We start from the raw sequence: 17,006 nt of genomic DNA on the forward strand, positions 1-17,006 counted from the left end.
CTGAGTCTCTGAAACATTTGGCTTAAGGATATAATGACAAAAACTAGAGCAAGGCCACTCTGAGGTTCAGCACCACTGTGTAAGTAGAGCTAGTTAAAGACTAAATTGCAAAAGCAACTGCAGCATTCCTAAAAACAGATGTTCAGTCAGCAATGTGTGTGTGTGTGTGCACGCGCACATGCACGTGCACCAAGAGAGAAGAGGAAGAAAGAGAGAGAGAGAGAATATATTTTTTCTGTTTGTTCCTGTCAGCAGAGACTAGGAAACCCATAAATGAACATCCACATCTGTCCAACTGTAAAGCTATCAGGACGAAGCCAGATCTAGTTGACAATGAACTTACACTTCCCAGGAATCTTCTGATTAGCTCTGACCACTCTCTGCTTTCTCCCTTAGTCTGTTACTGATGATGTTCACACTATCTATTCTGTCTGTTCTTACACAGCTCCTCACATGATCATCTTCCTGCTTTCTAAACACAGACAGTGTTTCCTGCATCCTTCAACCTCTGCAGGCAGCATCTGCTACAACAGTGTGCACAACAGATGTTCAATAAGCCCATTGAAAATTGGGCTATCTATGTTCTTTGATTTCAGGATATAGATACTGTTAGCTGCTAAAGTTATTTTTATAAAACTGTGTTTGTTTGTTTCTTTCTTATCCTGGCTATCACACAAATAATTGAGACTTTTACATTTGTTTAATAATAAGCTTCACAGCACAAGCACTGAGCAGTTATTACTCTAATCTTAATCCTCTAAGCTAATTTGGCTTCTTCCCAGTGTATATCCCAGGGATACTTGTTCTTCATAGCTCTCCTAGTCCAGCTCCTTCTGATGTCTCTTGGACATCTGCCTGTGGCCCTATTTCCTCTTCTAACTCCTCCTCCCCTGGCTGGCAGGAAGTCCAGCCCTATTCTCTGCCCTACTCATCCATCTGTTGTAAGCTGCTTTCCTGGTATACAAGGGGGAAATTGGGGAGCAGAGTCTATAAAACATTGAGACAGGAGATTCTCAGAACAAGGCTTGCAATGAGATATAGAGGATATAGAAATCAGCATTTGAATTATACAATAACCTTATTCCTACAGCTAGCAAATATAACTGTATCTGAAACATTTTAGAAAGAACTCTTTAAAAAAAAAAAGATTTATTTATTTTTATTATGTATACAATGTTCTGTCTTGCATGTGTGCCTGTACTCCAGAAGAGGGCACCAGATCTCATAACAGATGGTTGGGAGCCACCATGTGGTTGCTGGGAATTGAACTCAGGACTTCTGGAGTCTGTGTTCTTAGCATCTGAGCCGTCTCTCCAGCCCCTACAAAGAACTTCTTTAGTTATGGACATTAATTTATCTTCACCTTTGCACGTTTATGAAAGTGAATCCTCTTTGGCAACAAGATAAGGAATGACATCTATACTCAACAACCACCAATTCCTTATGAACACCTCTCTGGATGTGTGTGCATGCATACATGTATGTTGCATGCGGGTCTGAAAACCCTTGGGTACCTGTGTAGGGGCCAGCAATCTGCACAGGGAATCTTCCTTTATCACTCTCAACTTGTCTTTTGGAACAAGGCCTTTCACTGAGCTTACTGGCTGACCAGACTGCTGGTTAGCAAGCCCCAGGGTTAGAATTATATACTTCATCACTAAAAATGGTGTTTTTAAATCTTGACACAACTATTAAATTATAAGGACATTAACTGGATGGGCTCTTCTGGGCAGATGGATGTGTAACAACAGCTCAGTTACCTGACAATCTGTCTTACAGAATTTAGAGATATCAAGAAAATTCTTATTGAGAACGGTAGAAGGGTAGACAGAGGAGGAAAGAAAAGAGGGAAGACAAAGAAATGGCAAATGCCCACCTCTTGTATCTCAGAGTTCTTGAGGGAAAGCTGCCCTTGGCTGTCACAGCAGAGACAGCTGGAAAAAGTGGAGAGTGACAAATGGCACAGAAGGAAATGCCCTTTCTCACAAAGGCCACAGAAAATACCAGCCATTCAGTAAAACCAAAAGACTTGGGGAATACACAATTTTTGTTACAAGAGAAAACTAAAACTTAAAAAGGGAGAAGCTGTGACAGTGGCAGCAATGGGCTGCAAGTTAGAATGGAAATGGTGGTGGGGACAAGCCCTTGGCAAAGCTTGAGAACAGACAGGAAGCTCACGGCACAGTCCCGACACCCAGGCACTAGTGACTCACAGTCCTTCTTAGAGGAACAGGGGGACTTAGGCAGATGCTTAAAGGGCAGATGGGCTACAGGAAACCTAACAGCAGCAAAGCCATGACACAGGAAATGGTACAGTGCTGTTCTGTTAGTGCCAGGGCAAGCACAGGACAGGGGAGGGAGGAAGGAAGGAAGGTAGGGGAAGAGAGGGGAAAGGGGAGAGAGGGAAGGAGGGAAGGAAGGAAGGAGACTTCTAGGCTAGCTAGCTTTTTTTGTAACTTGACAGAAGCTTAGAGTAATCTGGGGAAAGGAACCCTCGAATGAGAAACTCTCCCCACCAGACTGGCCTGTGGACAAGCCTGTGGGACATTTTTTTGGTTGATGATGGATGCGGGAAGGCCCAGCTCACTGTGGGCTATGTCATCCCTGGGCGGTTATTTCTGGACTGCATAACAAAGCAGGTTGAACAAGCCATGAATGAGCAAGCCAGTAAGCAGCACTCCTCCATGGCCTCTGCCTCAAGGTTTCTACCCTGTTTGAGTTCCTGTCCTGACTTCCCTCAGGAATAGATTGTGATGTGGAAATATAAGCAAAATAAACCATTTCCTTACCAAGCTGCTTACAGTCATGGTGTTTTATCGTAGCAGTAACTAAGACAACTTTCATCTTAATGTTTTTCTTACTGATCTACTAGCCATACCTCACTAATATAAAATTTATTATTCTTATTTTTTAAACAGCTAAACTTTTAATAATATGACAATAGATGTTTTGGCTATTTTTAAAAAGTTGTAGGAAAATAAAATTGGGGGACAGGTGTTGAGACAGGGTGACTGTATTACTCAGACTGGCCCCAAACTTACTGTTCCACCTAGCTGGGTCTCAAACTCAGTATTTTCCTGCATTAGGCTCCTGGAATGCTGGGGACTATAGGTATGTGCCACCACATTTGGTAAGAGCTTAATTTATCTTTCCTTTAGTATGTTAAACAACTGCTAGCAATATATAAAGAAAACAAAATGTATACGGATTGTGAGTGTCTGAACATCATGCTGGCAGGAAGTATTTCATTTGGTGGAAGACATAAAATAATTTCAAAACTATCAAACTATGGTGATTTTAAATTTATAGACATAATAAACTGTCAAAAGGTAGGTGATCTCTGAAGTTTGTTTGCCTGGATCAGAACACCAAAGAAAATCTTAGAAATAAAAGATATTCAGTACATGATAAGACTAAGTCCTGCCAGGCATGGTAGCGCACTCAGAAAGGTGGCCTTCTGAATTGAAGGCCAGCGTGGTGTACAGAGTGAGCCCAAGACAGCCAGGGCTATGCAGGGAAACTCTGTCTTGAAAAACCAAAAAGAAAAGAAGAAAAAAAAAAAGAAGAAGAAACTATACAACTTAATGTCTACACACTAAAGGGAGGGAAGTCAGTCACTGCCGGGCTTTCTCTAAGTGGGAAGAAGTCTGTGGCAGGCGCAAGCCCTGGGAATGATGCACTGTGTCTGCCTCAGGTCACCCTCACTGCTGGGCACAGGAGGCCCATGAGCGTACTGTAGCTCAGAGAAGTTAAGCCCTGGGCCAAGGGCAGATGAGCTCTGAACCTGCGGACTCCAAGTCCTGCCCCTGCATAGCAAGTAGTTTGGCAGTGACAGCAGCAGCTAAGTATGTTCATACTTGGATTAACCGCTAACCGCTGTTCGCATGTGATTAGTATGACTACTAGTAAATGCACCATTCACTTGCCTCTTCCTCGCCTGCTGTCATGACACAGGAAGCACAAGCTATACTCAGCCGGCAAATATACACTAGGGAATCCCCACTGCCTCTCTCAGACAGCAGGCACTGATTTTAGTGTAAGTGTAGCTTATCAGCCTAGTTGATGTGTTAATCTGACAAATTGTGGCTTGGTTTCAAGCTATCACTTATCAACTTCTCTGGCCTCCTCCGAACACATCAATACTTTGGTTAGATGCCTGAAAACACAATGAAGATACAACCCTTTACCTTTAGCGGCCGACACACACCCTCAGTGATATGCCCAACGACTTCTTGAATATTTTCTTCAACACCTAAAATTAAGTACAACATAATTATGTTTTAACAAGTTATACCTGACTCTAAGGTTTAAGAACTACTGAACAAAAATACCTATAATTAATGTCATAAATGACATTTAAAATAAACAGCAACATTTTGTTAAGTTCAGTGTCTTTGGGACATTACAAGTTGTAATTTCTGACGCATTTCTAATGGTGTTAGTAACTAGCATGTGTCTATAAAATGCTGACAGTTTGTGCGAATGATGATCAACAAAATGAACCATTTCTGTGAAGAACCCGAGTATGAAACAAAACAATCCCCCAAGAGATCGGAGAGCTGGACAAGGCAACTAACGGTGCTGCAGGATGGAGCCACAAATGCCTCCTTGCTCCAGTGGTGCTGAGAGTGGAAGGCTGAAAACTGACCGTGCAACCCAAGGAGAAGCTGACATCTTGGTACTGACTGCCACCAAGCACTGACCCCTCGTAAGGTGAGGTGGACAGGCAACCACTTTCATTTTCTTTTCTTTTCTTTTCTTTCTTTCTTTCTTTCTTTTTTTTTTTTTTTTTTAGGTTTTTCGAGACAGAGTTTCTCTGTGTAGCCTTGGCTGTCCTGGTCTCACTTTGTAGACCAGGCTGGCCCAGAACTCACAGCAATCTGCCTGCCTCTGCCTCCCAAGTGCTGGGATTGAAGGCATGTGCCCAGCTAACCACTTTCATTTTCAGAGTGAGCCTTGGAATGTTACCTCCCACTTACCTTCAAGTTTCTAAACAGTCCCTCATAAGCACTTCTCAGGAGGCGTCTTCAAGGGAACACATCCCTTCCTTCTTTCTTTTTTCCTCTGGGGAAGGGGCATGGCCTAACTATGTTGCCCTGGCTGGCCTAGAACTCAGGCTAGCCTTAAACTCACAAAAATCCACCAGCCTCTGCTTCTAAGTGCTGAGATTAAGTATGTGTACCACTAAAATCAGTCTGGAAATGCATTTTAAACTGAGTAATATGAGTCACAAAAGAAGAAAAAAGTACAGATTGTGACTGGCATGATGGTTCATGCTATAGTCCCAGCACTCAGAAGGCTGAGGCAGGAGCAAAAGTATGAGGCTAGTCTGGGACACACATCAAGACTGTGTAAAACCTCATCTCAAACAAACTAAAAATGCAAACTTTGTACCAATCTAACACATATGCTACATTAAATCTCAGGACTTAAGAGCTGAGTCTGTGACATCAAGTGTCACCATCAACTTGTACATGGTTTCTCCCATGAACCATCTGAGGAGCCACAGTAATGCATGGCCATGCTATACCAGCCAGTCTGATAATACCAAGAATAGCATTTCTCTCTACTTCCTATCAAAACCAGAACACCCTCAACGTATACACTGAACACTCTAAAGTAAGTCTCTTGTAATGGTTGCTCTCATCTACTTAACTAGATTTTAGGACGGCTCAAGACACAAATATCTGGGTGTATCTATGGGTATATCTATCTCTCTAGAGTGGTTTAAATGAGGCAGAAGACCTACCCTAAGTGTGGGTTGGGCCCAAACTGATCCAAATGGGAAAAGGAACAAAAGTACCTAAGGCAAACCAGCTCATCGCTCTGTGGATCACTATGACAGAGCACCAGGTCAACTCTGCCTGCTTCTGACTGAGGACCACTAAGATGGACCACTACCATCACTTCTCTCTGTGTCTGACTGAGGACCACTAAGATGGAGCACCACCATCACTTCTCTCTGTGTCTGACTGAGGACCACTAAGATGGAGCACCACCATCATCTCTCTCTGCGTCTGACTGTGGACCATTATAAAAACCATCTCTCACTCCTGCTCCCATGCCTTCCCTGCCTCAATGGAATTGTTTCCTTCCATCAGAAAATCTATCACAGCAACCAAAAAAGTAGCTAATATACTTCTTAAGAAAGTTACAACTAAGAAAATTAGAAAATTAAGGACATCACAACTCTGGAATATAATCATTGTTCTCTTTTAAGCAACCCCGGCCCCAGCCCCCAAAACCATTATAAGCACCTATGGCAATTATCAAAAGAAGAAAAAACAAAAAACAAAGAACTTTATAACAGCCCCTAGAGAAAGAAAAGAGCCTGGGTAATAGAAATAAACGATTACAGCTTAGTGACATAAGCAACCCAGCCTGCTCACTGCATGTTAGCCTCTCAGTCTGATGCTCAGAGTCTGAGTAATATATGCTACGCACTCTGGCCATATTTTACCAGAAAACAGCAGGGCAGCAGAAGGCAAATAGGCCCTAAACTTGAATGGCGGAACAACAGATGACAGCACAGAAATCTATTAAGCAGAACTGTGGAGGGTGGAGGTGGAGGGGCACAGGGAAGGTTGTGCAAATAGGATGCTTATGTGCCATCTAAGTGTGAAGTGTTTGTCTCAGTGAAGACAGCAACGGAAACACAGGGGCCATGTGTATTTTCTCTATTAAGTGTTAGCAATAACTGTCAGCACACTCACCCTGTGCAGTTATGTGCTTTAAGAGAGCTTCCAGATGCTCCTTCTCAGAGGCAGTAGCTTGATGGAGCCATGCCAGCATATCTCCCACATACCTAAAGAAAACCACTTGTTAGCAAAGATGCCCCCGGGAAAAGTGTCAAACCTCTCCTAGTGTCAATTACTATACCTCAGTGGGTCATGGGAGTGCATTTCGATGGGTCTGGGTGTACCTCCTGGCCCTCCTCTTGTGAGAGCATCAATAAACCCACGAACAACGGTACTTCGCCTGGCTGTTCCAAATTCATCTAAGGTGTACCTAGAAAAAACACATGACGTGAGAAGTAGCTGTTTTCCGCTATCAGACTATTCCTTCTATGCCTAAGGTCAGCAAGCCACAAGCAGTGCTGGCTTGCAACTCAGAGTTGCAAATCATTCAATCAAAAGGTACAAATTTTGCTCCTTCAAACAAAGAATGCTCTGGACAAAGAGGAGGAGGAGGAGGAGAAGGAGGGGAAGGAGCTGCAGCAGAGATCAACAGGATCAGCTGGCTTGCTCCGTGGTGGCTAAAACACGATGCTCCAGGACCACAGAAAGCCACATTCCCACTTCTCAGAAGCTAGTTAGAATTCTGCATCCCAAATACCAGGAGCCCCCCCCCCCTTTTTTTTTCACATTAAAAAATTCTCCTTCGGTTACTCTTCCTTAGCACCAAACCCAAACCCAAAGTTGCTATCTTTTAAAAGCTTATTTTGACTCAAATGAGACGTGTTTGTTACATTTACTAACCAGTACCTATGCACAGCAGCTATCTTCCTCTTACATTAGAAGTTACCCATTGTTACGGATAACGGGAGAGGAACCAACAGAGATGGAAAGCTGTGAACCAGAGTGCAGGGTGATCTGGGATAAACTGTGAGGAGGGCTGGAAGCAGTACTTGTTTCTTTACATTAACTGCCTTTCTTTATACCCACTTTACATTCTGTACACAGCAAAACATTTAAGAATTTTAACAATATAAAGTCAGCAGATTCCATAGCACCAATTTTTAAATCCCTGAACAGTATTCTATCAGCTTAAATATTAAGAAGGAATCCAGTAACTAACAAAATTTACCAAGTTTCTCCAAGCTGTTCAGAGAACTGGTTTCTTAGGCTACACTGCTTTCTGTATTATGTTGTAGACATAACGAAAAAATCCACGTTAAACTTAAGAACAGGGTTGGGTGCTCTTACGCTATTTCTGACTGAAAGGGAAGGGAGTGAACTGGCAGCTGAGATGCTTAGAAACAGCTGCCTCTTCTGAGGACGGCTCACCCTAGTGCTTATATCTCAGCAGACACATTGTAGCAGAGGGACAGGCATGCACGGGTCAGGCAAAGTTTTGCTGCACATGCACAGCTCAATGTCTCACATTTACTTTCTGTATTTTAAGATTTTTTTTTTTTTTTTTTTTTTGGTTTTTCGAGATAAAGTTTCTCTGTGTAGCCTTGGCTGTCCTAGACTTGCTTTGTAGACAAGGCTGGCCTCGAACTCACAGAGATTTGCCTGCCACTGCCTCCAGAGTGCTGGGATTAAAGGTGTGCGCCAAATTAAAAGCAAAAAATTAACTTTTTTCTTTCTTGTGCTCGTCAATCACACATTGAAACCACCAGTGTTCCACAGGGAATACACAGGGATTTAACCTGTGCAATCACAGGAAGTTTCATTTAACATGAAAGTCACTCCTACTGCAGGATAAATATAATTAAAGAAATTCAGCATGAGGCAGGAAGAACCTTCAACGAATCTTTACACATGGAGTGTCCATCTCAGAGACAGATTAAAAACTAAACAGGGCTTTCCCAACAAAGGTCAAAATGTCAAAATGTTTCTTTTATAAGAGTAAATATTCAAAATACCCAAGTATTCTAAACTTCTGGTTAAAAAGAAAATTAAAAGAATACTGTAGAATCTCCTTTTGGGAATATAACACGAATTCATAAAAAATAAAGAAGAATCAGCTTTGAACAAGTTGCCACACCCTCAGGTAACTTGTACTCAGGCTTACTAAAGATCAAGGGTTAACAATTTGTTTAAAACCTCCATTTATACTCAGCTTTAAAAGCAGTATGTGCACATGGCTGTTCTGGCTTCGTTCCTGCTGCTGGGATAAAGACGCCCTGACCCACAGCAACTTTGGGGAGAAAGAAGTTTATTTCCTTCTTCTAAGTCACACAGCTCACACCCAGCCCATGAAATGGTGCCACCACATCCAGGCGGTCTTCCCATCTCAATGAACAGTCAGGGCAGTCCCACCCCACCCTGGCACAGCCAGCCTGCTGCAGATAACTCCCTTTGGGGCTCTTTCCAGGTGGTGCCAGGCTGCACTAGCAATGAACCCTGAGAGGTACAGTGGTTTATTAGTCCAACACATCACCATTACAGTCACAACTACCAACAAACACAAGCTGGGTAACTTTCTCAAGAACTTCTACTGACACTGTGCATGCTACCTAGTCACTTCAGAAGGCTGCACACGGCCTAGACGATGAAGGGCACACACTGCCCCCTGCTGTTAATAAACAGGAAACACCCCACAGCTGAGACTGGCACTGAGCGATGATTACTTACGCACGCAATTTTCCCTTTCTTAGCATTCACCACAGCTAATGAATGCTCTCTGAAGACTGCCTACCTACTCAGCCTCTAAGCATCTCTCACAGCCTTCCAGATCCTATCACTGCCCTGTTGGTTTGCACTTTGCAGGGTAAGTCTTTGCTTCCTTCGTCTTTGGAGTTGGTCTCTGCTGTCCTGTTGCCTCACAGCCACAGCTTTCTGGCCATCTTCGCACTGGTTAGAAATGTCTGACACACAGTGACATGCTCAGCAGTAATTAGCCCTCCATAGCCTTGGAAAACAGGCACCATTGCACCAAGTAGGAACTAAAGTGCACAGAGGCTCAAAGGCTCATTCGTTCAGGATAGCTGACCAAGAAGACATCGTAAACGCTCAGTACCTGAGGTCTGGGGAGACGGCTTGTCGATAGAGGACCTGCCACACAACCACAAGGACCTAAGTTCAGGTCTCCAGCATCCATGTAAAAAGCCAGGCTCGACAGCGCACACCTGAAATCATAGTACTGAGGAGGCAGAAATGGGATCCCTGCAGCTCACTGGTCAGCTGCCCTTGCTGAATATGTGAGCCCTACATGTAAGTGAGGGACCCAATCCCACAGAGCAACAAAACCAGCAATATAGCAATAGTAGTAGTAATAGTAATAATAATAATAATAATAATAATAATAATAATAATAATAATAATAATAATAATGACAACCACAACAATAGTTGGGTGGTAAGACATGAACAGTGGCCTAAGGCATAAATCAGTCTAGGTGCTCATCAACAGACGAATGAATTAAAAATGCCGTACATACGTAGCACAGAGCATTAATAACCACAAAGAAGCACAAAATCTTTCCCTCTGCAGCAAAATTGAAGGAACCAAAGATGCCATTTTAAGTAAAATAAACCAGATAGCCAAGGTTAGCAAATTATGAAAACAAACCCACAACTCTAAACCCTCGCTCTGAAGCAAGGTCTACCAGGAACGGAAGAGGGGCAGTGGAGGACAGCCGGAAAGATGTCTCCAATACACACAAGGTGCTTGTCTGAAAACACTGACCTCTGAACAAGGATAAATCTGCAGGCGGTGCAGCACTTGCTTAACACCAAGCACAGATGTCCAAGCACTCAAGCCTCTGGTGAGCACGGCCAGGACTCTCAGGGGGAAGAGAGCCTCAAAGCTACGAAGCTACTGATCAACCGTCAGCACCAGCTTGTCACAGATGCACACCCCTTCACAGCCCCCTCTCCCTCCAGAGGAGCGATCTGCCTCCTCCAGAGAACACCTCTTCAACCTGAGGCTCACTGGACACTGCTCCCTTAGGAAGAGCACCCTGACAGTCAGCCTCCTCTCTATCACAGGACATTAGCCACACAGCACCTGCAACGTGGCATTCAGACTATCAAGGACTCATCCTATTAAAATCCACTTGTTTGTATGACATTCCAACATTAAAGGAGTCTGAGGGATGCCTTTGACGATGTTTTATCCCGAGCACTCAGAAGAGGTCTATCCTGTAACATGCACTTGTAAGTTGCAAGACAACACTGTCATTTCACACAGCTGGCCGGGCACGGCATCCGTGTTCTACGATATAAACATCAATGAAAGTGGACCCTCCAAGGGTGGCTCTGAGTGAACCCCTGGCCATCTCCCTCAGCATCAATACTTGCTGGCTTTTATTCTGCTCCAGCGCTTTAAAAATGTACTGACTTCGTTTTATGAGTAATATTAAGATACAGAATTTTAAATGCATAAGGTTCCCAACCAAAGCATTAGTCTGAAGATCTTGGCTGGCACTGTTACAAAATCAAAGATCTGGTTCTTAAAAAACCCCCCAAAAAACAAAAAACAAAAACAAAAAACCCACTGATAGAACTCTAACTGTGAATATTCTTTCTTCTTCTCCTCAGAGTACCTATATAATACAATCTCTACATGACTGCCTTCTCCCAGGGCTGTGTTGCTATAGGGGTTTTAGTGATGCAGAATTCCAAGCGGGTTACCAAGATCGCAAACTGCCTAAACCACATGGCTGCTACATAACTAAGCGACAGTTGTACTGCAGGGATACCTAGGGCTTCCCTTTATTACATGCAGTATTCAAATAACCTGCTGCTCCGATGACACACCCTGAAAAGCAGTCAAGTGTCACTGAGCATCACTGTCAGAATGTGATCCTATGTAGTTGAGGTCAGGAAGGCAAAGCAGCATGGCTTACTTGTATAGGACAGGCCTGTCCTGCAGGGCTTCCATGGCCTGGGTTAATACCACAGACACATCACAGGATTCCTGTGTCAGCGCTCTGCATTCACCTGGAAAATAATGAGCATTATAACTCTGGCTGTCTGTTCACACCCCAGTTCTGCTCTTCAGAAGCAACCACTACTTTACTTTATGCCTGCAAATCCCTACTGTGTTCAAAGAATTGAGGAGGATGTATGCCTGAGAAATGCAGAGGCACCTTAACATGGTCTACCATGGCTGGAAACCAAGGCAGCCCAGCAGGCCAAGCCTAGCTTAGATGTTAGGGGAGCACAAAGAAATCTGGGGTAATGCTCCCTGCATTTGAGGAAGTAGAGTCCAGTCACAAGGATTAGACAAACACGTGAAAAGTTTTATCACAAAACAGCAGCATGTCAATGCACACTAACTATCCCAGTGACCGCCTTTCAATGACAGTCACTGTGTCACTGTGGGAATGCACCTTGAGCTGTGTAAGACTAAGACCTGGATACAGAGAGAGCAAGGTGGAGTAGACTGTATAAACAAGAAGAGAGGTAGAAAAACAAGGAATCCAGACCTTAAGCCAACAGAGCAAACAAAGGACTAGGCATTCAGTACAGTGTAGTGCAGGTACAGCCAGCTAACCCTTACACAGCCAGCTGTGCTGACTACTAACCTACTAACCCACTGCACGCTCACACTCCACTAATGCTCAAAGTAACTGCCTCCCCGATATAACATGCTATTTTTCAAACACTTAATAAAAAAAAAAAACATAATGATTTAGTCTATCTTGCAGGACTTCCACGACCTGAGTCTGCACTGGAGACAGAGTGCGGGACTCCTGTGTCTGGGAAATAGCGTCTGAAGACACCCACACGCAAGTTCCTGGAACCTATGACAGTTACTGTCTTAGGTGCCAAGAGCAACATTGCAGATGGCCTAAAAATGAAAGCCCTTGACACTGGGGTATTTTCTCAAACTCCCTAAGTAAGTTTAAGGTAACTATATAGTCCTAAAATAAAAGAGGATATCATTTACAAGTCAGTAAAAGGAAATGAGAAAATGAAAAATGGAAGTGACTTGGCAAGGCACGTGGGCTTTGAAGATGGAAGACAATGATAATGAAGATGGATCATGTACCAAAGCAAGCAGGTGCGAATCCTAGCGACAGCCAGCAAGGAACACTCAAGACTTCATTCTTAGAAATGCAGGCAACCCACCTAGCCCAACATTGGACGAAGAAAGGACAGAAACTACCTGAACGGGGCCATCCGACATTGTAATATTACCATGGTGAGAACCATAACTGATTTCTGACTAGCCTGCCAAGACGACACACTAGCCACAGACTAATATACCTCACGGTTTGCGGGAACTTATCGTAGGGGACTAGAACATTGATGACCATTTATAACAGGACAGCTGCCCAATCAAATGCTGCCTTCATTTACTTAGTCCAGGATAGAGCACCATCTTTGCTGCTTTCCTTTAGAGCAGAAACCCTGTCTTCATTTACCCCTTTTCAACAATGTTCCTGGTAGAAACATAAACACTGTATGTGAACATGTAAAGTTAGAGACTGAGAGATGGCTCAGCAGTTGAGAGGGCATGCTGCCCTGGCAGGGTTCAGTGGCCAGCACCCACTTTGGGAGGCTCACAAGCACCAGTGGCTCAAGCTCCAAGGAGCCCTGTTCTGGCCTTTGTGGGCACATGCACTCACATGCGTAGTCTCCACACACATGCAAATACTTTTTAGGACATCAAATAAAGGCCAAGTGAAATTTTAAGAATTAAATGCTAATACATAAGGAAAAAAAGAACCTTACTTTGAGCCCATCGGTAAAGTCTTTCGTAAGCCGTTTCCTGAAGCAAGGCCATCTGTTCCATAATCTCCAAACTTAAATGGAAATTAAAGAGTTATTACAATGTAAACTTTAGTCAACAGTTGTATCTAAGAATTTAATTATTCAAGTTTAATTATATAACATTTTGGCACTTATTAACTTTTTATCATTTTATGGAAATCTTCCATAATTTTTTTTACAATTAAATGTAAAACTTTAATTTTATCAGTTAATTTCCACTGTCCTTTCAGTCAAGCATAGGAGGCTATTCTAAACTTCCACCATTCCCAAAGGCAAATGAAAATTACATTCCTATTTCAAAGAATATAATTTTAAAAAGAACCTACAATGACTCTAAAAGTTTACAAATGCAGGCAGCAATGCAGCTCGCTTACCAAGCACCTACTCACCCTGCTGTCTGCTGGTTGGTTCGCAAAAGAACTTTGACATCATTATGAATCTGTTTCACTCTTCCTAATGCCTTGAAAAAGTCCTTTAAAATAAAAAACATCACTTAAAATAAAATTCAGGAAAACTATACTACCCTAAATTAAAAGATCACTACAAAGGTGAAACAAAATCCCACCTATTCTAATGAAGTCTTACACAGATTTTGACTGCATTTTTATAGAAGGCATTAATAGGTATTTCTTCACATTTTAAGAGTGACATTAATTACCATGTAACAAACAGTATGCTAGTTACCAGTGATAGGTCATTTGAAAAGACTAGGCCCCTGTCCCTCACCAAGCACACAGCCGAGTGAGGGGGCTGCAAGTCCTGGATACCCAGAAGCAGCCCAGCCCTGCAGTTACTGCCTGCCTGCCTGCCTTCTGTCTCTGCCTGCCTCCCTCCCTGCCTGCTTCCCTCCCTGCTTGCCTGCCTGCCTTCTGTCTCTGCTACATGTGCACTCCTGCTCCCTCACCCAGGAGGAAATAACCGAAGATGCTCATTAAACAGACAGGACTCAGCTGGAAGAGTAAGCTGGCGCCTTGAGAGTTAGGGGACAGGAAGAGTCCTTTTTGGACAAACTGCATGACTTTAAAGAAAAAGTTGAAAATAGCCTTTGAGAGGGTTAGTTCCATCATTCCAATTGCAAAGTGTTGTTAAGCATAAGGTGTGGGGGGGGGGCAGGGATTCCAATTTAAGAAAGATAAAGCTATGAGAGAAAACGTAAGCAATGTATCATTATCCTAATGAAAATGGGGATAAAGAAACATGAAATCCTTCTATGTAGATGAGGCTAGCCTCAAACTCCAGAAATCCATCTGCCTTTGCCTTCTACATGTTGGAATTAAAGACAGGTGTGTGCCACCACACCAGACTGGATAATTAGAGGATTTTCTTTTACATACAGAACTATACAGTTTGTACAATGAGCAATTAACAAGTCAAACATGTTCACAAAGGATCAGAGGTGGAAAGATGGGGTAATGTAGTTATGCTGTATTTTGATTTTTTAAAAAACATGTAAAACTTTAAAAATAAAACCTCCCAAACTAATTTAAACACACGACTTAATTTCAAATTTAGAAATATTTTCACATTAACTTTTTCTAGATGGGAAAATTACAGTTTTATAATTGCATCTTCCCTGTAGCATGTATACTTGCTACACTCTAAGTGACCCTGACAGACACGTACCTCAGTAACGGGGCCTCCTCTTGTACCTCGGAGAAGACTCATTTCATCAGAAGTCAGCTGGAACTTGGATAAAAAGGCATCCGCCACTTGTGCTCTAATTTCTAGTCTTTGGCTGTAACAACAAGAAAAATGAAGTAGGTTAGGCTTTTGCACACTACGAAGCTAACAACCTCCCTGACAGAGTGTCTTAGAGAACAAGACAAAGCCGGGGACGATTCCCGACAAGAGAGCCTGCTCTCCACCTCAGCTGTTACAGGCCACCGGTAAGCACGCGATGACGTCATTCTAAGCGCATCGGGCAGGCACAATCAGACACAGTTAGCTCCTATTTCCCTGCATATCTACACACAGGAAATGGGATTGTTCAATATGGAAAGGAAGAAATGTACTCACATGTGGCGCCTGTGCCAACTTACAGTCTCTTACAAAGGGCATTTTCTAAGACAGAAATACGCTGTTCATTTCAAGCATTTTCTCTTACTCATGAATATATCCTGACTTCAAAGTTTCCACATAAAACACATGGCAAAGGAAAAGCAGTACTGGTTGTTTGTATTTTAGAATGGGAGATCAAGACGTGTAAGTGCAAAGCCCCGTCTCTCCGCTGGCCTTCCCCACTTGTGGTGCCTGTGCTTGGTTGTCAACTTGACAGCATCTGGAATTAACTAAAACCTAAAGAGCTGACCACACCTGTGAGGGACTTTCTTCTTAATGAAATCATTTGAAGATTCCTTCTAATCTGGATTTCTGAGGTGGGAAGATACCCCTTTAGTCGGGACCACCCCTTCTGCGGGCAGCCTATAAAAGGGCATGGAAGGAGGAAGCGCTCTCTTTTTGCCTGATTGCTCCAGCCTTCACTAGCAAATCCATTCCATCACCAGCACTGGAGACCACTTACTCAGATCCCAGGGTATACTGAAGGCCAGCTGAGCCATTCAGCCCCCTGCACTGAACAACTACTGGATTCTTGGACTTTGCCTTCACAGACAGCTATTGTTGGATCAGCATTGTAATAAACCCCTTATCTATCTATACATATAGAAATTCATCCTATACGTTGTTACTCTAGAGAACTCTAATATAGCACTCTTTGTACTTGACAGTAAATACAATATTGTAAACTATGCAATCTGGCTGTAACACAGGAGGGCTAGCTGGCCATTTAGGAAAAGGCATGCTCTAGAGCAGAAGGCAGTCTGTGGTGACCGAGGGACTGACAAGGGTTTCCATCTAAAGGCCAGTCACTGCCTGAACTTCCTAAAGCAGCACTCAACACTCCTGGTGTCGGGCTGAACCTTGGATCTGGAGCTGTATACATAATGGGTACACAGCTGGGCACGGTGGCGCATGCCTGTGATTATAACACTTGGAAGGCACAGAGAGAGGAAGATTGCATCTCAGATACATCTGAGGCTGGGATATGTCTGTGGTGGAGCCCTTGCCCATAAGACTAGCAATATTCTACAGTAAAACATTCTGCTGAGAATTAATAAAAATAACCATTATATTCATGATGGAACAGGTCTGCCTTGTGTTACTTGTATCTTTAGGTTGAAAGACTTTAAATTCACCAAGCCAATGTCCCTGTGATGAACAACATAAAAATTTAAAAGGGAAACAAAAGCCAGGTATTTACTACAAACAATAATGTAACCCCTAATTAATTCTACACAGAAGTAAAAGGTGTACGTCCTATTACCTGGAAGACATCTAATGGATTTTAACTATATTAGATAATGTCCAAACTTCATTATACAGGTTTAAAAGTAATTACAAAGTATCATAAAATTCCTTGAAACAATAGAAATTAACCACATTATTAACAACCTTTGTTGGAGCTGTCTTACCTTCATCATCAATTATCAGGCACAAAGCAGAATGTGTGGTTCATTAACAGAAGTGGTGCCTCTGCCATCTTGAGTGACCATACACTCTACCATTACAATTGATTCCAAATACCAGATAGCCTCTATTCCAAAACAAAACCATCTCT

At 42.9% G+C, this 17,006-nt stretch overlaps 1 protein-coding gene across 2 annotated transcripts in view; it reads right to left on the minus strand.

Moving 5' to 3' along the window:
- Window positions 1–17,006, minus strand: part of COG6 (component of oligomeric golgi complex 6) — a 43,291-nt gene that overhangs the window by 20,545 nt on the left and 5,740 nt on the right. For both annotated transcript variants that reach the window (XM_084768320.1, XM_084768319.1), the window contains exons 5-11: window positions 15,014–15,125; window positions 13,780–13,862; window positions 13,352–13,422; window positions 11,518–11,611; window positions 6,880–7,008; window positions 6,714–6,805; window positions 4,188–4,252 (exon numbers count right to left, since the gene is read on the minus strand). In XM_084768320.1, the coding sequence (XP_084624446.1) occupies window positions 4,188–4,252; window positions 6,714–6,805; window positions 6,880–7,008; window positions 11,518–11,611; window positions 13,352–13,422; window positions 13,780–13,862; window positions 15,014–15,125 (646 nt within the window). The remainder of the gene's footprint in view (window positions 1–4,187; window positions 4,253–6,713; window positions 6,806–6,879; window positions 7,009–11,517; window positions 11,612–13,351; window positions 13,423–13,779; window positions 13,863–15,013; window positions 15,126–17,006) is intronic.

Source organism: Acomys minous, assembly GCF_964271855.1.
Source record: "Acomys minous genome assembly, chromosome: 19".
In the NCBI taxonomy this organism is placed as follows: domain Eukaryota; kingdom Metazoa; phylum Chordata; class Mammalia; order Rodentia; family Muridae; genus Acomys; species Acomys minous.